Here is a 26195-nt window from a genome sequence, read left to right on the forward strand (position 1 = left end):
AGGACGTGCCGGTGGTGGGCATGATTAAAGTAGTAGAATGAAGGAACGGGGGCCACAGTGAAAGAGAGGCTTTCGAATTTCCATTGTTTGCCCTTTAGCACAGCTAGATTTTTTTTTTTTGCACTGTGTGCGTGTATTACTTAAAATTTCAGACATAAAAATTACATAACTAAATTGAAGTTTGATCTTGTATCAAAATAATTAGTTGTTAGAACAATAACCTGGAAATTCTAAGGCCAGGGTCTTGGCCTGGGTTCTAGCAATGACTTGCTATCCAGCAGGTTCTAAAGGTTATCTTCTCAGTGTCTCATTTTCTTCAGTGGTAAGACAGATCTTTGGCACCTTCCTATGAATTATATATTGCTAATATCAATCAATAATCAGCAAACAGTATTATTTCAATATTTGTGGAGATACCTCAATGATTTACTTTGTGTGTAAACATATACACATCTATTTGGAGTAGTTCGCTATCAAAATGACACTATCTCCTGCAAATTTTAAACCATGGCTCTGTTTACTCTTCTTTCCTCAGCTAATTTTTTGTATGTTTCTAAACAAGCTTTTTGAAGTATAAAAAATCCCTAATAATAATAGAAAATACTCCATTAAAAACAGAAGTGTCAACAGAGGCATAATTTATAAGCTTATCTGGCTGCCAATGATGTGTTGACATACATTAGTTTATACACACACAAATTCTATACAAATGAAGGCTAAATGCACACTATTTAGCTGGCCAGCCTTGAAATGACCCTCTTAGCTGTTGTAATATTATCCGATTAATTGTTCAGAGATGTTCCATCTGTACTGTCTGCTTACTAATACATACTGTGAACAGCCACCATTGACATTACACAGTTCGGTTAAGTCTGTTCTGCTACAACACGTACAGCAGAGGATGCAGTGATCCCCCTGGATGCCCCTCAAATCCCTTTAGCATTTATGTGCGGGGTGATTTCACTCACAATAGCAGCACCTTTCTCTCTTTGTCAGAGGGCTGTTGGCAGGCTGCTAAAGCCCTGGAGAGCTGGACGAGCCTGGGACTGTCTCCCTGACCCCATCTCCAGCCATTACCAACAACCAAGAGATACTGGAGTGTAAGTACTCCAGCTAGTGTGCCTCTGACGAGCATCTGCAGAGTTACCCTGTGGGACTAAGCCAAAGTGACCCTTTCTGAACTTTGCTTAATACTCTACCCTTGCTTGGCTTCATTACATGTCTCCACTCCCTTGCTGGTTTCCTTTGGGAACGCTTCCTAATAAATCGCCTTTATAAGAATCTTTATCTCAGCGTCTGCTTCTAAGGAACCCAAGCTAAAGACAACGTTTTTTCTTTTGTGCAAAGTAGTTCATAATGATTAGCAGATAGGGAACTGATATCAGTATAAGATGTAAGCTGAGTTGGTTCATTAGGGACTTTTTCCAGCATATTAATGTTCTGAAATGTGATCAGGGTCCAGCTTTCTCATAACTGAAAACTTCAGCAATATATAAAGACATCAAGAAAAAAACTGACTACACTTGCAACAATACAAAAATACACATGTACAAATTCATTCACTGTAGCATTGTTAGTAATTGCAAAATACTGGGAACAATCTAAATACCAATACAGAAGAGAATGGTTGAATAATTTATGGTACGTCCATACAGTGGAGTACTATGCAGCTGTTAAAAAGGATGAGAATGAGCTCTATGAATTGATGCAGAGTGATTTCCAGGGCATACTGCTAAGTTAAAAACAGCAAAGCTCAAAAGAGTATTTATACGATGCGACTCTTCATATAAGAAAGGAGGGGATATAAGAAAATATGTATCTGCTCATTTCTGCAAAAGAAGGTAAACCAGAAACTAAAGAGACTGGTTACCTATATGAGGTGAGTGGGAAAAGGACTGAAAGAAGGGGGGATAATGGAATAGGGGGATAGGGATTAAGAAGGAGTGACACTTCTCTGAGTATATCTCTTTTAAAGCTCTAACTCCTAGCAGCATAGTAATATTTCACATACCCTACACATACCCTAAAAAGTAAACAGAATGTGGGGGAAACCCCCCCAAAAAGAATATAAACACTAAAAAATGATCCTAACTGCATTTCAAATGAATAACATAACCACACTGATGGGAGTGGAGAAGAAAAGATCTAATCCAAGTAATTTTGGAAAACAATATCTTGACTAGATACTGTAAGGCTAAAAAAGACGAAAAGAACAGTACACAAATGCTGTATTCTAGTCAGGGAAAGTGTTTCTCACAGGGGGGTTAGCAACTCTGAAACTATTTTATGTGTAGAATAACTAGACTATAACTGAATAAATTCTGAATAATTCAGACTAGAACTGAATAAATAAGTAAATATACTGCAGATAGTGAGAGCTGAGTTTCTTACTACTGGAGAAAGAAGTTACGAATACAGAAAGGGGAAAGGTTAAATGAACCCTGTGGTATAGGACTGAAATCAGAGGCACCAGTTTAAACTCATGATTTTTAAAATATAAATAGAGATACATACAGAAATATATATGTGTGTACATGTGTAGGTTGGTATACAAACATCTATTTCCGAGCTTTGTCAGCTGAGAGGACCTAGAAGCAGTGACCTTTTAGTAGCAATGAGCACATCTAGCACCAACTTCTTGGTTTCTAAACATCATTCTCCAACAAAAGGAACCAGGGCTCCTTGGAGAAGTGGTTAACTCTCCAAGGACTGGGACAAAAAAAAAAAAAAATGAGACTGGAACATCTTGTGGTGCCAGAAAGTAAGAAAGTGCTCAAAAAAATATAGGGACTTGTTGAAAGAAGACAGGAGCCATTTTGATTGGCCAAAGCTGGAACAATGCGAGCAACTAACTAAATACTGATAGTATTGGATTTTAACCCATAGAATAAAGTATTTTAAAGTCCATACTGATATTAAAAAAATACTCGAAAAATAAGTAAATGTGGGAGATAAGATAATTCTTCCTTTCAGTAGAATTCCAATTAATAAAAGTAGAAGAAAAGAGGGAAATAGAAAATCACCATTAGGCAAACACCACATTAACAACTGTTGCAGGCAAATCTATCCATGGATGAGAAAATTAGAGAGCAAAGGTTTAAGGAAAGATAGGATTTGCATAGTCTTAAAATATCACCCCCATGAAACTTATTAACTCAAAAGGGAATGATAGCAACTTTACAGTGGAGAAACTTGGCAGACACCACCTTAACCAAGTTATCCAAGTTAGCATCACCCATCCTGAGACATAGTGACATGAAGCTCTTTGATGGGATGCACTGAGAAGGATACAACACTCCTGCATTATTTTTGCCAAAAATGCATAGTTTCATTCCAATCATTAGAAAATATCAAACAAACCCAAACTGAGAGGAAGTGTAAAAAATAACAAACCAGTGTTCACTGAAAATGTCAAGGTCATGAAAGACTGAGAAACTGTTATGACTGGAGGAGACTAAGGAGAAGTAACAATTAAATGCAATGTTGGGGGGCTAGCCCGGTGGCGTAGTGGTTAAGTTCGTGTGATCCGCTTCAGCGGCCCAGGATTTGCAGGTTTGGATCCCGGGTGCGGACCTACGCACTACTTATCAAGCCATGCTGTGGCAGGTGTCCCACATATAAAGTAGAGGAAGATGGGCACGGATGTTAGCTCAGGGCTAATCTTCCTCAGCAAAAAAAAAATAACTAAAAAAAATAAATAAATGCAATGTGGGATCCTGTCTAGTATCCCAGAACAGAGAAAGTGGAAAAACGGGAAAATCAGATAAGCTTAGTTAAGAGTATCGTACTAATGTTAATTTCATGGTGTTGCTAATTAATTGTACTATGGTTATGTAAGGTGTTAACATTAGGGGAAATGGGGTCAAGAGTATATATGAACTCTCTGTACTGTTTTTGCAACTTTTCTGTATGTCTAACATTAGTTTAAAATAAAAAATTTAAAACTCAAAAATTCTACAATAGTACCTTTCCTTAGTGTAAATGTAGCTGGTTTAGTGGCTTTAAGGACCACGACATGTTCACCCATGTTAAGCTGCTGGAGGGAATCTGAACAGGCAGGCTCTACTCTGCCTATGTAAGCATTACCTACACATAGAGCTCTACAAATAAAAGTTAGTCCTTAATAACAGACCTACAAACTGCTCGCCTTCATTTGCTTTAAACCCTCCTCAACTAAGACAATGCATATAGGCAGTAATTTCCTTTTTTTTTTTTTATCATAGGTAGAATGGGCTTCACATAATGGGTTTACACCAGGCTATAACTCTGATGGAACTGGTCTAGTTTAAAAATTCACCATTTCAGAGTCCTAAGATACAAACAAATGCCTAGGTTTCAAGACTATGAGTACCTGGTCTATTTTTCATGCTCAAGAATAAAACAAGAAATGGAGAATTTAGAAGCTCAAAATGGCCACTGTTATGTTCTTCCCAGTTCATTAAACACAATAATTTTTCTATTTTAAAAGGCTATTTCCTTACTTGGAATACGCTGGAGAAACCCAATATGGGTTGTCTGCAGCGGCTTTGGCATGCCGCAAAATGGCTTCCCGGGGATTGCTGTCATCGGTCTTGTCCAAAGCAATGTTCTTCACAATGTATGACGACAGAGTGCCCCCATGGGTTCCAACTCGGCCGCCTCGACCTGTTTCAAAGGAAAAAAACCAAATCAGAAACAGAATGAGCATGACAATATGTAAGTATATGTATGTACACTGTACTGTCAGATCGACAAGGCTGAGAATCCCTCAGCGCTGGCTTCCAAGGTGGCCAGTTAAATGAATGACAGAGCGGGGCCAGAGCTTCAGGTTTACCCCATTTTTGTCATTCCCCACGGAATCAAGGTTTTGAGCACTCTAGGGCTTCTTCAGACTTTGGTTTGAAACCCACAAATCTCAAGAGTGCTTGAGTATCGTCCTTTCAGCTGTCATTTATGATAATCACAACCAGAGCAGGAAATCACCAAACCTCAATTTCCACATAACATTTTTAAATAGAAAAAGATATTTTTTGTTATGTCTTAGTTGCTTAATTTACATAATGATACCAATGTAGGAAGAATTACACATACTTTGCCATGTATACACCTTAAAAAAATTCCTCAGGCATGAACATTTGAAATTCAATAAATAAAAATAACCAACATTTGTTAGATGCTATTTCAGTTTTGAACAAACATATCTTAGGGCTTGCCATTGTCCAGGTACCTTGTAGGAGAGAAAACAAATAAGGTGAACACACCGATTCACATTATTTTACTGTATCATAATTGCTCTAGTAGACAGGAAGCTCCATAAGGGCAAGGATTTGTTCCCCATGGGATCCCCAAGAGCTAGCCTGATACCCAGTACTCAAAAAAAATGTATGACTTTTTAGGAGGATTTAAAAAAAAAAAAAACATGAAAAGCCAAATAGCACTAAATGTTAATTTTATAAATCAAGATAAGAAAAGACTAAATAAGGCAGAAAATAGTTAATTGCCAAAGAATTTGTGTGGCCACTAACTACTACAGCATTTAAAAGGAAGGCAACAGCTCTTTAGGCTGAGGTGGTTAAGGGGGTCTTCAGGAAGAGATGGATCCAATTTGGGAAAGCTTAGAAGACAGAGGTTATTTTCAATGAGCAGAATGGTAAGTACAAAAGCATAGAAAGAGAAAAGCTCAGTGGGCATTTGGGGGTAGGAGTGACCCGAAAGTCATACCCAAAGAATAGAGCAGAAGAGAAGTGTGGTGTAAAGCTCAAGAGTGGGTTAGAGTCACACTGTAGTGAACTTCGAATCTCTGGAAATGCAACTGGACAGTGGGAAGCTTATACAGATGTGGGGGCGGGAGCAATATGAAAGCTGGAGGAGTTATGAATAAAAGCTGTAAGATGAATGGAGGTAGGGTGGGGAGAAAAGAGAGTGACTTGAGATAAGGTGCCTAGTTAGAAGGGTATTTCAATAATCCAGGTAAGAATATTATTTAGGAACTGTGAATAGGATGGTGGCAGAAAAAGTAAAAAAAGAAAAATCGAGATTGGTATGTGAAATGTTTTCAATGCTGAAGTGGCAGACCAAACAGATGTAGGTCCAGAACTCAGGTTCACATGAATCAACAAGTCAAAAGCTATAGGCTTGTGAGCCTAGGACCAATGGAAACTACACAGGTGATAACTGAAAATGGGAATCTGGTAAAGGTATGTGCTGTACGATAGCCAATGCTGCCTTTCTTTCTTCTGGTATCTACTTTCTTAAAAACTCTAAGGACTTTTATTCATCTTCTAGGGAAGTGGGCAGCTCCATTTTATCAACACAGAAGTACACGATGGCCACTTTCTGCCTTGTGTGAAACCTAATCCAGCCTGGATTCTGGTCAAAGTACCCAATGTTGTATATTAAGCCAATATTGAGAGCAGTGGTTTTAACACCGGGTTCCCAAGAGTTGGGGCTAAAGTAAACCTACAGGGCTCAAGTTGGACAGCGAGCAGAAAGGGCTCCAGGCTCCCTCTGTACTTCAGCACAGCAGCTCCATTTTTATCTATTTTACACCAGGATTCTGCATCAGATCTTCAAGCAAAAAGTTCTGATGCTAAAAAGAAAATGTTTGAAAACCCCTTATTCAGTAAAATCTCTCTTAAAACAAAGAGGCACCCAGGCCCAAAAGGTCTTCCCACTTCTATATCAATTACCCCACCCTGCCCCCAATCCCCTTTGCAGGTCACTAGCTAGATCACAGTCACCTGGGCCTGCTACAGGAGGTTCGGGTTTGTGAGACTTCAGGGGATCCAGTCTGTCCTTCTCCAGCTGTTTCCTTGTACTCCGTTGGCGGGGCTCACGGAACATAGGCAAAGCATGAGCTACGAGAAGTCACATTTGAAAAATTTCATTATGATAATAACCCTTCCATCCAAAAACATAGCTAAAGCATGACTAACTGAAAGATGAAATGGAAGTCATGATGACAGCCTTCATCTAATAATAAAAGACAGTCTTACTGTAACCAATTAGCCAATTTTGCTTGAAACCAGTCTCACTGCTCACCTCTCCTGGCAACTAATGGCACTCAGGAAATACTGTCTAATACTGTCATGGAAACATCGGTGAGGCTCCCCATCTCCCAAACCATGGGTAGCAGTTGAACTTAATTTCTGTGGTTTTGAAAAGAAACACTTCACGGGGCTGCCTCTTATTTTTTCTTACAGGACCCAAATATGAATAATGCCAATAGCTTGCCTGTCAGCCCTGAAGTTTCCTCAGATGTCTCATAAACACTGGAGTCACTTCACACGTTTCTGAAATGTGACCACCTCTCAGGAGGAGACAACACTGAGTAACCGGAAGAGGGGAGCACTTATCCCACTGAAACCGGGATAAAGGTTGCCTTGAATGCACGGGGGTGCCTGAATCTCCTGACATGGTGACTTGATGGCGACTTATCCCTACTTCTACATGGTGAACAAAACAAAAGAATAAAAATCAAAGTAATATTTGTCCAATTGTTGTTGGTTGTTTACTTAATGTCAGAATTAAATTTCAGAATATAAAAGAGTATACAAATTTAAAAGGGAAACAGTGTGATACTCTCAGAGAAAGGGATAAGATTATTGGGGGAAGAATTAACTATCTTTTTTTTGACCAAAAAAAGTAACTAAAATAATTTCTTTGGATGCATACATGCAGATTAAAACCTGCTTTAAAAGAGAAAACTTTTTCCAGGGGACTGGGGGAGGGAAAGGTTTAAACGGAATTTATAATATGAATGATAGAAACATCTCTAACACCTCAAAAACACTCCCAGTATCCCTCACCCTCTACCCCTACTACCAGCCTGGGCCAGGACCACATCACTCAGCAGTCAAACATGCCTGCCATGAGTTTCTCTGCCTGAGAAACACAGCCACCCGTCACTCCGTCGGGCAACACGACACAACAGTATTTTTAGGAGGGAGAAAAATAGCTTTTCACTTCAAACAACTGGAGGAATTTCAGTAGGCCGCGTGTAATTACAGGAGCTACACTGGTTATGACACCGACCTTAACACTTCTACTCTTGCAAAAAGTGTCATGAGATATCTTTACTCATCATAAGCTCCAAGGAACTTAGTCTTATAGGAGACCCACCACCAAGGAGAAAACCCAGCAGTACAGCGCCCCCTGGGCTTTAGACTGAGACAATGATAAAGTCCACAGGGGCATCTACTAACGACCATTGCTATCGCATCCAAGATTTCCTTCCCAGCCACCACCTGTGACAGGTCTGAGACCTCGGCTCTGGGAAACAAAAATCTTCCAGATTAATGAGGTTGTGCGACAAACCCAAGAGAAGCTGCTCTGTCTGAATAAGATTTCTGATCATACCCCAGGTAGTTAATTTTATATCTAAATGTCTCTGGATCAGTCGATCACATGGTCACAGAATTTCAGAGGGAGCTGGAAGAGACCCTTCACCTAGTCTCCTTACTCTCCTGATAAAGTTCAGTTGTTCAACAGCACACTGCCAGTCAGTGGTAGAACTAGACTAATCCAGGTCTCCTGATTCCAAGACCAGCACTCTTTCTTGTTTATTCTTAGAACAGATTGCTATTCTTTAAAAGGCTGCTATGGAGTAATGCATTAGGCTCAAATAGGCTTTTCCCTTTTGGGTTGAAAGTTACACAAAATAACCCTGTCTGTGATGAGTCACAGAAGCTAAAGGGGTTAGCTATTACATGACTTGCAGTCCTGTCCACATAAATGGGATATTTTGTAATATATGCCTGAACTCTGAGGGCTTTTTCTGTCTCTAAAGCCATGAGATCAACACCACACTAGAATAGAAGAGAGATGTACGATGGAGAGACCATGCTAACAACTTACGGGTGATGATGTAGTCCTGGGTTAGAGTCTCAGCTTGTTTCGCCTTCCGCTGGGTTTTAACCACACACAATTTTGCTCCCCTGAGGTGGGGGGCGGGGGGAGAGAAATTATTTTCTTCACTTGGTCTTAGAAACAGAAAGTCTATGTCAAAAGCATTAGATATTTTCAGGAACACACTCTGTGCACGCCATCTCACCAACTCCTTGACTTTCTAAGGGATGGCAACAGATGGAGCTCTCAGTGATAAGAGATTAAATGTACAGAAAAGTGAGTCTGTCCGTCAGTGGTTACTACTGAGTGAAAGGGTTGGAGAGGTAACTGAGCAACGGAAGGCTCATTTAAAAAAATCTACAGAAATAACTTAAAATTAAAATCTTAGATATTAATAACATTAATCAACCTTTTCACCCTAAAGGTCACAGGGTTCAAATTTTAGTTTATGTCTCAGATGAAAACAACCTGGGTGGTCCACACCCCAAGTGGCATTTGTCCACTTCTCAAATACAAGAGTACAAGTATCTAGAACTGAGTCCTTGGCAGTGTTGCCAAGGGGCTACAGTCCGAGAATGTGGGGGATTAACCAAAAGTGTGCTTAGAACATTTCACTTCTCCTCCGCAATGATGAGCTATCCCATTCAGGTGGAGCAACCACAAATAAGCAAATTTCTTAAAGTAAAGATTCCAAAGACAGTGCCTGCTAAATGGATGCTATCAAATGGGGTATGCTATCAAATGTTGCTCAAGTGGAACAGACTCCCTCTCATGCTAATTACATTAGCACTTTCAATTTCTTTATTAACAAACAAAAAAAATCCTACTGTTCTTAAATACCACAATATATAACTTTATTTTATAGGGCAAGGGTTCCAACTCTAGTCCAGAAAGCTCTGAAGGAAGACGGGACTGTCTGTTTCTGTTCAGAACCAAATTATGGTCAATGAATACTCATTAACAGAGGATGGGTTTCTTTTCCCCACAAAGGATGTGGGACCTCACAACAGGTTTATGGGGAAGGAAACCCAATGAATTTAGCACATGAATTTCAATACTAACTAACCAAGCCTTACTCTAAAGAAACAGCTAATCAGTCCCTGTACCTTAAGAGAGGGAAACAAAACCATCCTTTTTTGAGCGGTGACAGAAGTCCACCTTTGTGCCCAAGGAAAATGGAAATATCTGAGGGACCAACTGAGCCTCCAGTGAAGTTTCTGGACCCTTGAAACACATTGGGATGCTTAACTTTGGCATTTGAGCTGAGCAAGGGGTTAAACGGGGAAGTATTTGTGCTGTCCCCTTCTGTTGGCAGAGAACAACCCTGCCAAACATCCAACTGGTACCTGATAAAAGCCCAAACAGAAAGGGAACAAAATGGACTAGCCAGTTCCATTTCCTGTAAGTGGCTAGTTCCCTGCTTGTTAATCCCTTACATGCATCACTGCTAATGCCACCATCCAGGGTGGTATGCAAAGTGGGCAGGCCTTCTCCCCCACTTGCACTCAACATTTCAGCTAAAGAACTGCAAATCCCCAGGAAACTTTCACTTTGAATTTTGTGTAGATCAAGGGCGATACCCAAATCCTCTTTAAAGCACAATACTAGGAGTCTGAGGCTCTACTCTGTGCCAGCTGCATTTTCTAAAAGGGTGGATCCCCATCAAAGGGGGAAATAAATAAGAGCAGGGGTGAAAAAAAAGCCCTCCCCCCCAGTTGTTGTCATCCATCTAAAACAGGCAATACTTATGAAATACCTCTGACTCTTGTTGGGGTCATAATAGACTTTAGCCAATCCATTTCCAGTTCCCACCATGATCTGGTTCAGCTTTGGATGCCACAGGCAGCGGACAACACTCTGAAAAGGAAAGGCAAGGTAATCAACTAAAGAGGTCAAATAAAAATGGAAAGAATCCTGCTGGTACTTTGATGGCTAGTTTACTAAACTGAGTATCATCCTGATGGTTACCTGTAACTTTTCGGACATTTTCTTCTAAACTATAAGGCCGTGTTCCTGAAGTTAAGTTCCGTTCCATCACTTATTATCTGTATGATACCCTATAAAAATAAAAAAGACGTTCCCTTCCTGACATCCCTCCTCTCCTTTCCTGACAGCCCTGAAACCACAAAGTTAGGCTTTCCCAGCTCCACTGCCATGTGAGGCTGGCATCTTGGAACGCTGAACCCACATAATTCAGTTCTGCTTACTAACGAAGCAGATTTAGATCTCAGTGTTTCATGCTTGTACACACACAGTTATGTCCCTCTAGACAGCAGACTGAGGCCAGGTGGTTATTGTTTTTAGTTCACAAAGATCCAAATCTCATAAAGCTTTTTTAGGAACAACACATATTTGCAGGCATTGAATAATATGTCCCTATCTATGAGATAAACCAGCAGGACAATAGCAGAAGTAAAACAGAAATACAGAATACAGACTTGACACTAACCTGAATGAAACACTGTTTAAGAGAAGGTTCACTGGAGTTATGATCCTTTGAATTCATTACTGGTGAGAAAAATAAGTGGTGCTCTGGGGTCAAAAAGAACCACAAGTTCTCCGTGAGAACTACAACCTGTTTTTAATTTTTGTCTGCAGTAAGAGCGCAGAGGTGGGAGGAACAGCAGGGATAGAATTAAGGAGAAAAAAGATGAAGCTAAAGTTGGTAGGCAGAAACACCATGTGCTAGGTTCTGCAGATCTCGCTCTGATAGAACAAGAAATGAGTGGAAACGTCAACTCAACATTTATTAAGAACCTATCACGTGCCAAACAATGTACAAGGACTGAGGAAAAAAGGATACAATTAGATAATGCCATTTTACATTCTAATAGTAAAATTAAAATCATGGCATCTCTGTCTCCCAAGTCTACCTTGGGCTGAACTTCTTTGGTTTCTTCCCCTTAACCAGCCCGCTCTTTTGTTAAGACAGACTATCTGGGAATCTCTGCACTCCCTTTTGAGAGAAATTCTGGCTCCCACCTGACTGGCAAAAAAATATGCGTAGAGTTAAAGGGCTACAAATCCTTTTCTGAGATTCCTAAGGAACTACGGAGGAAATGTTAAGAGTCTTCAGGACTTCTACTGCATGTCTGACAATACTCTAGAAGAGTCGTTCTTAAGCTCTGCACTACTAAAGAGATGTTCTATTGAGAAAAGCAAATCAGAGGGACTGTGTTTTCCCTGTCAGTAGGGGGAAAATTAAATTAAAAGGGCAGGTTTTCACAATTTTAAGCTTTCTTCCCACAATTTTTCTTAAATCTATGGTGCCTGCTACCCAATGTCTACTAGCAAGTGCTAAAAGATGATAAAACGTACATAATAGTGAGTGAATATTAACTGAAAAACTTGAAAATAGTAAATCATACACAGTTTGACATTTTTGGGGGGGTTTTCACTGTTTTGTATACATGCTCATGGAACACACTTTATAACGCATGCATATAAAGAGTCACATTTTCTCCTAATAAAACCGTGCCTGGTTGGTAAGATAGAATGAAGCATATCAATAGCTCATGGTCTACAAAGTACAGCCTGATTTCCAGGTGCTCTGCCACTGAGACTAATTTGAGAACCATGCCTAGACCACTGGAAATTTCCAGATGGTTACAGCCAGGTATGTGGAAACATGAGAAGAGGCACAAACATACTTCATAAACTCTATCTAGAATAAGTTCATCCAAGCCAATACTCATCTCCTTCAAGTCTCTGCTTAAACATCACTGCTACCTAGACCATCCTATTTAAAATTGTACCCCACAACTCCCTTTATTCTTCTTTTTCTTTTTTTATATCCTGTATCACCTTTTAACATAATATATAATTTATTGTTAATTGTGCTTATTGTCTGCCTCCCCCAGTGGAACGTATGTTCCCCAAAGGCAGAGATCTAAGTCTGTCTTACGCAGCAATGTATCCCAAGTGCCTAGACGCATGTCTGGTGCTCACTGAATGTTTGCTAAAGAAATGAATTAAAAGTTACAGTTCAAGCAAGCCTAAATGGATTGCTTTGCTAAGTAGAGTTGGAGACAATTTTCAAGTTAAAATCATTACTACCTATGAGGAATAATTTTATTTTTCCAGGTCATTATTACTCTCAAGTATCCTACAAATGCAGTAAGGTTAGCTTCCTCTTAATGTGGTCTTAAAAAGAGGGATGTGCATGAACCAGCGAGCAAGAGAAGATAGTGAGAGGGGCTTTTATGGATCTTCAGAAATCTCAGCCACCCACACATGGCCCCAGGATAATCTTAAGGGCACAGTATTAAAGTTATTTCTCTTCCTTGGTTCTCTAGAAGTTGGGCTAAGCAATCTAAGATTACTGGTTCTCAAATATGTTTTCAAGTGAGCAGGGTGCAGAATTGGAAAAGATCCACAATGTAGGCCTGGTAAATTCCAAGACACTCAGCCAAATAGGCAGTTTCCAGGGGCAGCAGGTTACTGTTACTCTCTCCCTCTACACTGAGGGTGTAAATGTTTGAGAAGGGCAACCGTCCAGGCCAACAGACCAACGTCGGATTGCTTTCCAGGGAGTCCAAGTTCAGGGCACTGTACCTCTGTTTCTGTTCACATCCTTTACCCTCCAGAGCTCTTAGACACACATACGGCTGGTCAGCATAAACTCTTACGGAGAAGCACATTTATCCCCCTTTTCACACAGAAGCAAAGAGAAGGCAAATAAGACCCCTTGAACTAAACAGTCATTCCAGAGCTCCATCCACTATGGCGATGAGTCACCAAAGCCGCCAATGAGGGCTCTGTGAGCAGTCTGACTTCGGCAAAGGATACTTAAGGCTCAATTACCCTAAGACTGGTTATTAATCAAATACTACAGGGATTCCAAAACATGGAATGAAGAAACAGAATTCAAAGTCAAAGGTGGGTGGGCCTTTTTTGTTTATTAATATTTATTGTGTGTGTTTAGCTAACCTTTGTAAACTTTGCAGCTAATGCGGCTCCACACTTTGTCCTGTCAAGGAAATGCATCTTATAGCAGAGAGCTGGCCATCTGCCAAACCAAACAATCCCTGAGACAGAGGCGAGGCTGGGGAGCAAGCAGAGCTGCCACGCTGCTAACTTGTCAAACATCCATACAGGGCTTTACTTAACAACAATGGGACACGTGCCTGCTAGAAGCCCAAGGAACCATCAGAAGACAGATGAGCTGTAAGTACTTAGAAAGAGTGCATTCACTCAATCGCCCATCCACCCAAGACTTCCTTCATTCTCTGTTCTTGAAGAGGTGCTTCTGTGACTGTGGGCTTGACATACTCAGACCTACAGATTTACTGAGCGATGCAGCAAATGAAGAGAGCACATCTGAATCGAAGGACCAGAGAAGAATGTCATGACATGAGATTTCAAAGAAAAAGCTTTCACATTGTATCATGAGATTCAAATGGCAGAAGGACACTGTAGTGCAAAGAACCAGATTCTGAAACTAGTCTACAGATTTTAATATACTGATTTCCTTAATTAAACTGATAAAGCGTTTTATTCTTACACTAATCTACTTCATCTTACTAAAACATGTGGGTCCACTAATGGCTTCCCCGAGCTGCCTAAGCTGCAATCCATTTTAGCATGAAATTAGGTTTAGTCTTTCAAACCAAAGCCCACTTTCATTTCAGCATTATAATTTGGCAGTGCAGAGTAACCAGAATCTGCCCCAAAAGTACTTAGCTCTAGCAGCACCCACAAAGAGACGATAACCGAGGTTGGGGATAATTAGCAAGATGACAAGAAAGAGTTACAAGACTTTAATGTGCTCAACATAGAAATCTTTCTTCACTGTAGAGACCAAAGGAAAAAGAGGGGGGTGGGCTGGGGAAGAAGAGAGCACCGTGTACAAATGGCAGTGTCAAGATTCCAAAACAGGAATTTTGGGATTACCCCTTAGCAAAAGTGAAAAGGCCATACTGGGGCCAGCCCAGTGGCATAGTGGGTTAGGTTCTCGCGCTCTGCTTCGGCAGCCTGGGGTTTGCGGGTTCGGATCCCGGGCACAGACCTAACACTGCTCATCCGGCCATGCTGTGGCAGCATCTCACATACAAAACATAGAGGAAGACTGGCAGAGATGTTGGCTCAGGGACAATCTTCCCTCAGGCAAAAAGAGGAAGACTGCAATAGATGTTAGCTCAGGGCCAATCTTCCTCACTTAAAAAAAAAAAAGTGATAAGGCCACAAAAATATTCCAAATAATTTATTTCTGTGGCTTTTTGGTTTACTTTAACTGAAATTATGAAGCAAATAAGGAGAGGAGGAGGTAACCAATGAGAGAAATGAATTTATATTGTAGGACACGGTGGGAAGGGAACTATTAGGTATCTGGAATTTTATGTTATTTAAAATAATTGAATCCTCACAACAATACTACAAAATTAGTAATCTCATCCCCATTTCACAAGGAGAAGAAACTGAGGTTTGTCAGAGGGTGGGTAACCTTCCCAAGGTAACATCACTTGTATATAGAGGAGCTGAGATCAGCAGGCAGGTTTTCCAACTCCAATGCTGATTCCCTTATACAACTAATTACGCAAAGTCCTATTTTAGAAGATGAGGAGAAAAGGGATGTGGGGGATTTTAAATCATTTCCAAATCCACCTAACCCAGAAGTAGAAATCTTAGCAAGTTTATATCAAAAAGCAGACGGTGTTATTAAAATCATAAAGGAAAAAGCCCACTACTACCCAGTTCACAAATGTTACTATAAAAGAAATCAATGCCTGCGTAACATCTTAGGCATCTGTAATGCACATATCCAAACATCTTTACATCCTGACTCTACTTTACATGCTAAAAGAAGCCCAAGATCCTTCATAATTTTATATCTTAAAGATGATTATGATGAAACACCATTTCCTGATCCTTCCCAGCTGCTGACCCACACTGTAAACCAAACTCCATCTGGTTTTACATGTTTGGTTTTTGTCATATAGTATAAGAAGGGATAAGCTAACTCAGTGACTCCTTGGGAGAACAAGTAGTTTTGAGAATTTTCAAATAAAGAGCCTTACACCTGTCTGTGAAGGAGACTGTCAGACAGTTTTGCAGACTTGTACAGAGGCAGCCTCATAGTCGTGGACATCCTCAGTACTACCCAATACATCCGAACGGCCGTACGTGTGCTGATCCCCAAGGCTCAGAACACAGATCAAGATGTGAGTCCAAAACAAATAAAAAGAAGGCAGATGAAAATGGAAAGGTACTGGAGAAGGAACTTTCTTCAGATTTCCAGAAGCCCAAGTTTTATTTCACAGAGAAAGAAAAACCCCTTTCCACATTAAAATACTGAGCCAGGGAGGTAGAAGAGTAAGACGGGAATTCTTTCAACTTTTCCAGGCTATTTGTCCTGTCCTCCCAAAGCTTTGCTTTTCCCAAACTTGGATTATTTTGCAGTATGCATGGGCTATAGGGCTTGGCCTCATCCCTCTAAAGTTCAGGAAGCAAGCCTCAGTCTCCAATAAATAAGACTCTTCAACACCCACCTGATCTCCATGGAGATCCCTCAAATGGAAAAGATTAAAGACAGACATTTTCTCTGTTCCTCTCTCTAAGTGAGCACGCACTTATCCTTTTTTCCTCCTCCACACTCCTCCAACTCCAAGGAAGTTCTACCATAGGGCCAGACTTGTAACAATTGTCACTCTTTGCTGGAAATCTTTTCAATCTTCCCCCTTCCCTGCCCCAAATAATTCTCTCTCTGACAAACCAGATAGAAGCTCAATAGTGAAAAGAAAAAATGCCATAGCACTTTTATAAATGTAAGGGGTTGCTGCAGAAAAACTAAACAAGGAAAAGTGTTACTCTACACCTGCCATAATATTTGGTACAGATGCATAGATTATGCTTCTTAAAAACTGGCACCTAATTATCAAATTAATTCTCATCAAATCCATGGAAAATGCATTTATTAAAATCAGTTCATTTACAGCCCATGCTCTAAAATTAAGGTAACTGCTAAAGCAGCAAAAATCTGGAAACTGGTAATTGTCCTTGGCACTAAATGAATCACATCTGTAACTGATAATAAACTTGCCTAAAGAATTTCATCACGAGAAAAAGTTCTCAGAGAAAATGGAAGGTCTCTTGGGTAAGAAAATTAAATACAATTTTCTTCATCTAATTCAAAACACTAAATGTTAGTTTGCTCCAATCCTTCTATTTGAGAAGAAATTACAACGGCAAAGAAATCACAAATAATGGCTGAAGAAAACGTGGTAATTATTCTTATTAACGACAGTCTGGGAGCAGGAAACAAACAGGAGGCTGGAAACTGGAGCCCACAGGGTGAGGAACACTGGTGGTGGGTCCTACAAGGCAAATACCCCAGAAGCCCCATACCCCAATGAGTCCACTTAGACGTAGCACTTACTGGAGGCACATTCTCAAAATCCTAGCAGAGCTTTCCACTGGTGGGCACAGGATGCACTGTGGTGTGCCAAGATATGGAGCCTCTCAGGCCTGAGAGAGGGACTCCAGGAAAAGTAAGGAGCCTCAGGAAAGTCACTTCCAGCAAAGAGTAGCCTTATCGGTTTATATTACATATTATCATCTATTTAGGGGAGCAGCTTGTGAAAAAGCTTGGGAAGCACTACCTAAGGCCATCTCTCTCAATCTAATCTACACAGACCCAGGCCCCTACACCCTTCTTAATTTATCAATAGAGATGGGCATAAGGACAATAACCATAAATTCTTTTGTTTATCTGAATAAATAAGCACAAATGAATAAAACTATTAAATCCCAAACTACTAGATAAGAAATATATATGATCAGATCTTGGAAATTGTCAAGTATGTACAACCAAAAAAATACAGGAAAAGCTGAATCTTCAAAGATGAACTACACAGGATATATAAAGCACTATTTATCTTAATAAAGTATAGGTGAAGATGTTTTACAAATAATACTCTTTTATTTAGCCCTCTGGGGGTCTCACAACCCCTCCTCATACAAGACACACATTATCTATCACTCCAAAAAAGAAAAAAATGCTATCCTGGGATATGTGTTAATTATAGATCTCTTTCTTCCCCATACTATATATAATTGTGAAAGTCTGGCCAGAGTTCTGATAGAACAGCTGGAAAACTTGTTACCAAAGATTGTTCATCAAATTCAGGTTGGAAGGGGAAAAACTGTCATAGAAAATCCTACAAGATGTAAAGTCCTTCACTTGGTCTTCTATCAGTGGGAGGTAATATGGTGCTGGGGTTAGACAACAGAGCACCAGTCGTTATTGTACTGTATGTTTATACATTATATAAAGAATAGTGTGTCATTTTGAACACCTTGAAACATCTACAAAATCAAGTTCTCCTTTCCTGATATTTTATAGAGGAGTCAAGTATGTTTCTTTTTTAGGGTTGCATTATCTAGTGGCTGATTTTTCGTCCAGTTTGCCATTCATGGCAATCATGGCTATATTAGGAAATACAGACAAGTTTAAATACCAATTAAACAAAACACCAAACTTTTGTGCAGAGAAGGAAAAAATAGTTTCTATTTAATCAAAAGGGAAACACTGGTTGTTTCTACTGACTAGAAATGGAAGCAAAACAGTAAACAGAAAACATTTCCTTGAAACTGCTGACACCAATAAGTAGTAGATGCCTTTTAATATAGCCTGGTACCGGGTTAAATGACTCTAGAGAATGGATAAACTATTAAATTGGACAAGCCCTGTTTTCAGTCCTCATTCTTCTGCCTTCCACGATTTACGAAGCCTGAAGCAGCATGTGAGGGCCCTTCATCTCACTGTAACACCCAAATGAGATCGCTGTCAAACAGTAACCATAGGAAAAGACATCTCACTATAGGTTTTGCATCTGGATTCCTACAGTCAGCATAATTGCAAAGAAAAAGGCTGCATGGAGAACCTAAATAACTGTACCTGAATTAAGAGTCTACTGGTTAAATAAACTTATAAAATTTTTCTTTTAAAAGAGACTAGAGATGAGAAGAAAAAGGAAGTGATAAGTGTATCACAATTTGTCTTCTACTGGAAGGAGGAACAATGATTCGATTTTTGATAAAACATGGTGACAAATTCCAGCAAGTAATTTCTACTTCAAAGCACAGTGTGTTTTACAAAATAGATCCAGGGAACAGATCATATTCATTAACAGTATAACAACCTAAACAAATTATATTCATTAGAGTTTTAAATTACCAGTATTTTAAGCATCCATAGTACATTTGTGTTTCCTCCACCAAACTCAAAACACAGCTATTTCTAGTAAGTTTGAAAAAGGATCAAGTTTTAAAGAAGCAGAGAAAATAAAATGTGTACTTCTTTCATCAAATCTAAAAGAAAACATATTTATGCTCTGAAATTCCAAATTAATTAGATAAACCTATTAACAAAAAACAAAAACAAGAGAAGGTGGTAGGGAATAGGCTATTACAGTAAGTTCCAATAAGAACATACTAGAATAAAATAAAAGGTAAAGCAAAATTAACAAAAACATTTTTACCAAACACCTACTATGTGCCATGTATTGTGCAAAGCATTAGGAATATAATGCCCTTACCACCCACATGGCACTGAGGAGAACCCTACTCCAATTTGGTCACTAAAGAATTTAGAAATGGCTAAGAAGAGAGCATCAAAGATAACAGAAGTGTTGAGAAAATATGACCTACAAGGAAACGTTAAAAAAGAAAAAACAACTAAGCCTGGTTCACTTAGACAAGGCTGAACAGTAACTTTATAATCTTCAAGGAAATAGAGGATGTTGACCAGCTGTTCTCCAACTCCATGAGGACTAGAGTAAAGGATGTAGGCCCTAAGCATGAGAATGTGAGGCTAAAAGTAAAGAAAAAAAAAAGATCTGATGGTAAGGGATTTCATAAACAAGAATGAACTCTTTAGGGAGGTTGTAAATCTGTTAAAATTAAGTCTAATTTTCATATAGGAGAGTTAAGCCATAGTTCTCAGGTGGGCAAGGAGATGGACTCTGGAAGATAATACTGAGAAACTGAGCAAGGTATGCCTCATGCCAGATGGCAGCTAATTAAGCAAAAGCCAGTAGCTTTGCCTGTGGTGTAGTTATGTCAAGGGAACATACCACCGGAGTAAGAGAGGTGACGCATACTGGGATCAATGGTATTATTTTATTTCCTACATATGAATGTCCTTGCAAATGTGCAGCAATCTTGGAAGCTTCCTCCTAGGCACATCTGCTGCAATTTGTACAATTTCATTATGTGTTTCCGATCACCACTGTAATTTGTTTAATTAAAAAAAAAAAAATGGTTTTGGGTGAGACAGAGAAAACACATTCCACTCAGTCTCTCCTTCTGAATGTGGTTATAAAACCTGGACAGAAGGCATGGCGCACCTACTTGAGGACTCTGAAGAGTAAAGAGTAGTAAGTAGTAGGTGGATTGGGGAATTAGTCCAGAATTCAAAGTATCACTGAAGCAGAAGTGAGTTTACCATTTCCTCCACTCTGGTACTCCATACCCCCTGCGGAAAAAAAAAAAAAAAAAAATCTTTGATGAACAAAATATCAAAGTTTTAAATAAAGACAGGATCAGTCCAACTGAGTTTTCCTTTTACCTCAGGCTATAAAATGGCTTGGCACAGCACTGTTACTGATCCTATTTTTATTTAAAATATTGGCATTTTATTCATCATGAATTTTTTGGATTAATTTTGATTCTTTTATAATGTTGCATTAAAATGTTATCTTGATTACCGAGGTTTTTGGCACCTCCTTAAATTTTGTGCTTGAGCCTCACCCTAGTCCTGCCTCAACCTATATCTCACCCTATTACATAAAATGAGCTCAAAATGAACAACAGACCTAAATGTAAAACATAAAACTTTTAGAAGAAAACAGAAGAAAATCTGTATGACCTGGAGTCAGTCAAGTTCTTAGATGTGACACTAGAAGTACTTTCTATAAAAGAATAAACTGATAAATGAGACATTATCAAAATTAAAATCTTTTGTTTTGTAAAAGAACTATTAAGAAAAAGAGGACGGTGTTAAGATGGTGGTGTAGGCAGACTCTGAACTCAACTCCTCCCATGGACACAACAAATTGACAACTACTCTTGGAACAATTACCCCTGAGAGAGAACTGAAAAATGGATAAAAAGAACCCCTGCAACAAGGGACAGTGCTGACTGAGGTGGAAGAGGCAGAAATTCCTTTCTGAAGAGGAAAAAAGCCACCTTAGCCATGGCGCTTCATGCCAGCCAACCAGGAGCAATCCTAAGGTACAAAGCCTTTCCTGGAGGAGCACGGGATCTGAGCGGGGAAGCAATACCGCTATAAGCAGCTTTTGGACTCAGCACAACCGAGACAAGCGTCATAATATCTGGCTTTGCTGGATATTAACTACAACAGGGAATACCCCCAGAGAAGCTATCATACATAAGGGGAAAAAAGTTGGCTCTTAACAGGTCCCCACACAAATTCACCCATTTTGGAAAGCAACCTAAAATCACCAGAAAGAAAGGTGTACAGTCCTTTGGTGAAAAGACTCACCTGATAGGCTCTGGGTGCATCTCGGTGAAAAGAGAGACCTCTCCAGGGACTGAAACATTGGTGGTGGTCATTATTGTGACCTAGTACAGGCGTGCTGACACAGACACTGGCAGACGCCATTGGAGTTCTTCCCCTGGCCTGTTAGTCCAGGGTCTGCTCCATCCACTAGAGCACTGATTTAATCCAGCTCAGCCAGGGCAGGCAGCCCACCCTAGGGACTGGCCCCACCCAACAGCAAGCCCTTGGGCAACTTGTGGGCCTGCACAGGCAGGGTGCCTGGATCCTCTACAGCCTGGCAAGTGGGTCTGCCTCTGCAGGGCAGGGCATGCATGAGGAGTGGGTGGAGTGTGTGGAGCATTGCTGGAGTGTGTGGGGCCTCTGCAGTGGGGCGACTGGGTCCATCCACTTCAGTGGGTCGGAGCGCGCGCACGGGGCAGGACTGTGTTGACGGTGTGTGTGGCTCTGCGGGCGGTGGGGCTTGTCAGCTGCAGCAGACTTGTGCTTCTTAAACAGCCACATAGGGGATCAGCTCCACCTTCCTAAGCCTGAAACAATTGGGTGCTCCCATGCCCGGGGCAAGCCCCACTCAGCTGCAATCCTGAGAGAGCTGACAACAGCCTTGCAGTTCAGAGGCCTACAGCAATTGTGAGCCCCTGAACCTAGCAATCAGTCATGCTGGGAGCCTACTCACTTAACAGAAAACTGCAACAGGAATATTCTATTTGACCTTGCAGCCAATTTTCCTGGGGCTCCTCATGCCTGATAAAGCGACTGAAGGGTCCATAGCAACAACATGCAGCTGAGCATTACAACCAGCCAGCCAGGGGGACAGCCTAGCGTCCCTTGGCACCTGTAGCAAGAGCAAATCTGCCACAACAGAAGGACACACGTAGCCCACACAGAGGTCACTCCTGGAACATTTGGAAGTGGTGAAGAGAGGGAAGCACACTGCTGGGCCTCATAAGGCATCTCTTACATAAGGCCACCTCTCCAAGATCAGGAAACATAGCTGACCTACCTAACACACAGATATAAGCACAGAGAAAGAGTCAAAATGAGGAGACAAAGGAATATGTTCCAAGCAAGGGAACAAAACAAAACCCCAGAAGAAGAACTAAACAAAACAGAAATAAAGAATCTACCTGACAAAGGGTTCAAACAAAAAGTCATAAGGATGCTCACTGATCTTGGGAGAAGAATACATGAACTCAGTGAGAACTTCAACAAAGAATTGGAAAATATAAAAAAGAACCAATCAGAAATGAAGAATACAATACTGGAAATGAAAAATTCACTAGAGGGACTCAATAGCAGAGCAGACGATACAGAAGAATGGATCAGCGAGTTGGACGATAGAGGAGAGGAAATCACCCCAGCTGAATAGATAAAAGAAAAAAGAAAAAGAATGAGGACAGTCTAAGGGACCTCTGGGACAACATCAAGCACACTAACATCCATATTATAGGTGTCCCAGGAGAAGAGAGAGACAAAGGGGCAGAGAATCTATTTGAAGAAATAATAGCTGAAAACTTTCCTAACCTAAAGAAGGAAACAGACATCCAGGTACAGGAAGTGCAGAGAGCACCAAACAAGATAAATTCAAAGTGGCCCACACCAAGACACATCATAATTAAAATGACAAAAGATAAACTCAAAGAGGCCCACACCAAGACACATCATAATTAAAATGACACAAATTAAAGATGAAGAGAGAATCCTAAAAGCCACAAGAGAAAGGTAACAAGTTATATCCAAAGGAAACCCCATGAAGCTATCAGCTGACTTCTCAGTAGAAAACTTACAGGCTAGAAGGGAGTGGCATAATATATTTAAAGTGCTGAAAGGAAAAAACCTACAGCCAAGAATATGCTACCTGGAAAGGTTATCAATCAGAATGGAAGGAGAGATAAAGAGCTTCCCAGACAAGCAAAACCTAAAGGAGTTTATCACCAAGAAGCCAGCCTTACAAGAAATGTTAAAGCTACTTATTTATCTGGAAAAGAGAAGACCACAAATAGGAATAAGAAAAATATCCAAAAAAAGCAATAAAATCACTAGTGAAGGCAAATATACAGTAAAGGTAGCAGATCAACCACCTATGAAGCTAATATTAAGGTCAAATGACAAAAGTACTAAAATTATCTATTTCCACGATAAGAGGGTAATGGATACACACACACAAAAAAGAGGTTAGATATGATATCAAAACATGAAATGTGGGAAGAGGGGAGTAAAAGGGTAGAGCTTTTAGCAAGAGGTCAAACTGAAGAGATCATCAACTTAATATAGATTGCTGTATATGTAGGTTATTATATATGAACCTCATGGTAATCATAAACAAGAAACACACCCAGAAAAAAAGTAACAAAATGGCAATAAGTACATTCTTATCAATAGCTACTTTAAATGTCAATGGACTAAATACTCCAATCAAAAGGCATAATATGCTACATAATAAGAGACACACTTAAGACCTAAAGACACTCACAAACTGAAAGTGAAGGCACGGAAAAATATACTCCATGAAAATGGCAATGAACAGAAAGCTGAGGTGGCAATACTCATATATGACAAAATAGACTTTAAAAGAAAAAAACTGTAACAAGAGACAAAGAAAGGCACTCCATAATGATAAAGCGAACAATCCAACAAGAAGATATAACACTTGTAAACATCTATGTACCCAATATAGGAGCACTTAAATATATAAAGCAATTATTAACAGACACAAAGGAGAAATAGACAGTAACACAATAATAGTAGGGGACTTGAACACTCCACTTACACCAATGGATAGATCATCCAAACAAAAGATCAATAATGAAACATTGGCCTTAAATGACAAATTAGACCAGACGGACTTAGTAGATATACACAGAACATTCCATCCAAAAACCACAGAATACACATTCTTTTCAAATGTACCTGGAACATTCTCCAGGACAGATCACATATTAGGCCACAAAATAAGTCTCAATAAATTTAGGAGGACTGAAATAATACCAAGCGTCTTTTCTGACCACAATGGTATGAAATTTCTAATACTACAACTACAGGAAGAAAATTGGAAAAGCCACAAATATGTGGAGATTAAACAAAATGCTACTGAATAATGAGTGGGTTAATGAAGAAATCGAAGGAGAAATCAAAAAATACCTGGAGACAAATGAAAATACGACATGCCAAAATTTATGGGATACAGCAAAAGCAGTTCTAAGAGGGAAGTTTATAGCAATACAGGCCTACCTCAACAAACAAGAAAAACCTCAAATAAACAATCTAGCAGTGCACCTAAAGGAACTGGAAAAAGAAGAAGAACAAAGCACAAAATCAGTAGAAGGAAGGAAATAATAAAAATCAGAGCAGAAATAAATGAAATAGAGATCAAAAAAAAAAAAATAGAAAAAAATCAACGAAACCAAGAGCTGGTTCTTTGAAAAGATAAACAAAATTTACAGACCTTTAGCTATACTCACCAAGAAAAAAAGAGAGAAGGCTCAAGTAAATAAAATCATAAATGAAAGAGGAGAAATTACAATGGACATCTCAGAAACACAAAAGATTATAAGAGAATATTATGAAAAGCTATACGCCAACAAACTGGATAATCTAGAAAAAATGGATAAATTCTTAGAATAATACAACCTTCCAAAACTGAATGAGGAAGAAATAGAGAATTTGAATAGGCCAATCACCAGTAAGGAGATCGAAATAGCAATCAAAAACCTCCCAAAAAATAAAAGTCCAGGACCAGATGGCTTCTCTGGTGAATTTTACCAAACATTCAAAGAAGACTTAATTTCTATCCTTCTCAAACTCTTCCAAAACATTGAAGAGGAGGGGAAGCTTCCTAACTCATTCTATGAAGCCAACATTACCCTGATACCAAAACCAGACAAGGACAACACAAAAAAAAGAAAATTACAGGCCAATATCACTGATGACCATCAAGGTAAAAATCCTCAACAAAATACCAGCAAATTGAATACAACAATACATTAAAAAGATCAGACACCATGATCAATTGGGATTTATTCTAGGGATGCAGGGATGGTTCAACACCTGCAAGTCAATCAATGCGATATACCACATTAACAAAATGAAGAATAAAAATCACATGATCATCTCAATAGATGCAGAGAAAGCATTTGACAAGACATAGCATCCATTTATGATAAAAACTCTGAATAAAATGGGTATAGAAGGAAAGTACCTCAACATAATAAAGGCCATATATGACAAACCCACAGCTAATATCATTCTCAATGCCAAAAAACTAAAGATATCACTCTAAGAACAGGAACCATACAAGGATGCCCACTTTCACCACTTTAACCACTCTTATTTAACATAGTATTGGAAGTCCTAGCTAGAGCAATCAGGCAAGAAAAAGAAATAAAAGAGATCCAAATTGGAAAGGAAAAAGTGAAACAGTCACTATTTGCAGATGACATGACTTTATATATAAATAAGCCTAAAGAATCTACCAAACAACTTTTAGAAATAATAAATGAATACAATAAAGTTGCAGGATACAAAAATCAACATACAAAAATCAGTTGTATGTATGTAACAACGAAGTAGCAGAAAGAGAAATTAAGAATACAATCCCAGTTACAATTGCAACAAAAAGAATAAAATACTTAGGAAGAAACTTAAGCAAAGAGGTGAAAGACTTGTACACTGAAAACTATAAAACATTGTTGAAAGAAATTGAAGATGACACACAGAAATGGAAAGACATTTGGTGCTCTTGGACTGGAAGAATGTCCAAACTTCCTAGAGCAATCTACAGATTCAATGCAATACCTATCAAAGTTCCAATGACATTTTTCACAGACATAGAACAAAGAATCCTAAAATTTAT

The 26195-nt window shown here is 39.4% G+C and overlaps 1 protein-coding gene across 1 annotated transcript in view; it reads right to left on the minus strand.

Moving 5' to 3' along the window:
• WDR70 (WD repeat domain 70) overlaps positions 1–26195 on the minus strand; it is a 308270-nt gene that overhangs the window by 17156 nt on the left and 264919 nt on the right. The window contains exons 14-17 of the mRNA XM_058564205.1: positions 10583–10683; positions 8836–8915; positions 6720–6836; positions 4482–4644 (exon numbers count right to left, since the gene is read on the minus strand). Coding sequence (XP_058420188.1) covers positions 4482–4644; positions 6720–6836; positions 8836–8915; positions 10583–10683 — 461 coding nt within the window. The remainder of the gene's footprint in view (positions 1–4481; positions 4645–6719; positions 6837–8835; positions 8916–10582; positions 10684–26195) is intronic.

This window comes from Diceros bicornis, chromosome 20, assembly GCF_020826845.1.
Source record: "Diceros bicornis minor isolate mBicDic1 chromosome 20, mDicBic1.mat.cur, whole genome shotgun sequence".
NCBI classification, from domain to species: Eukaryota; Metazoa; Chordata; class Mammalia; order Perissodactyla; family Rhinocerotidae; genus Diceros; species Diceros bicornis.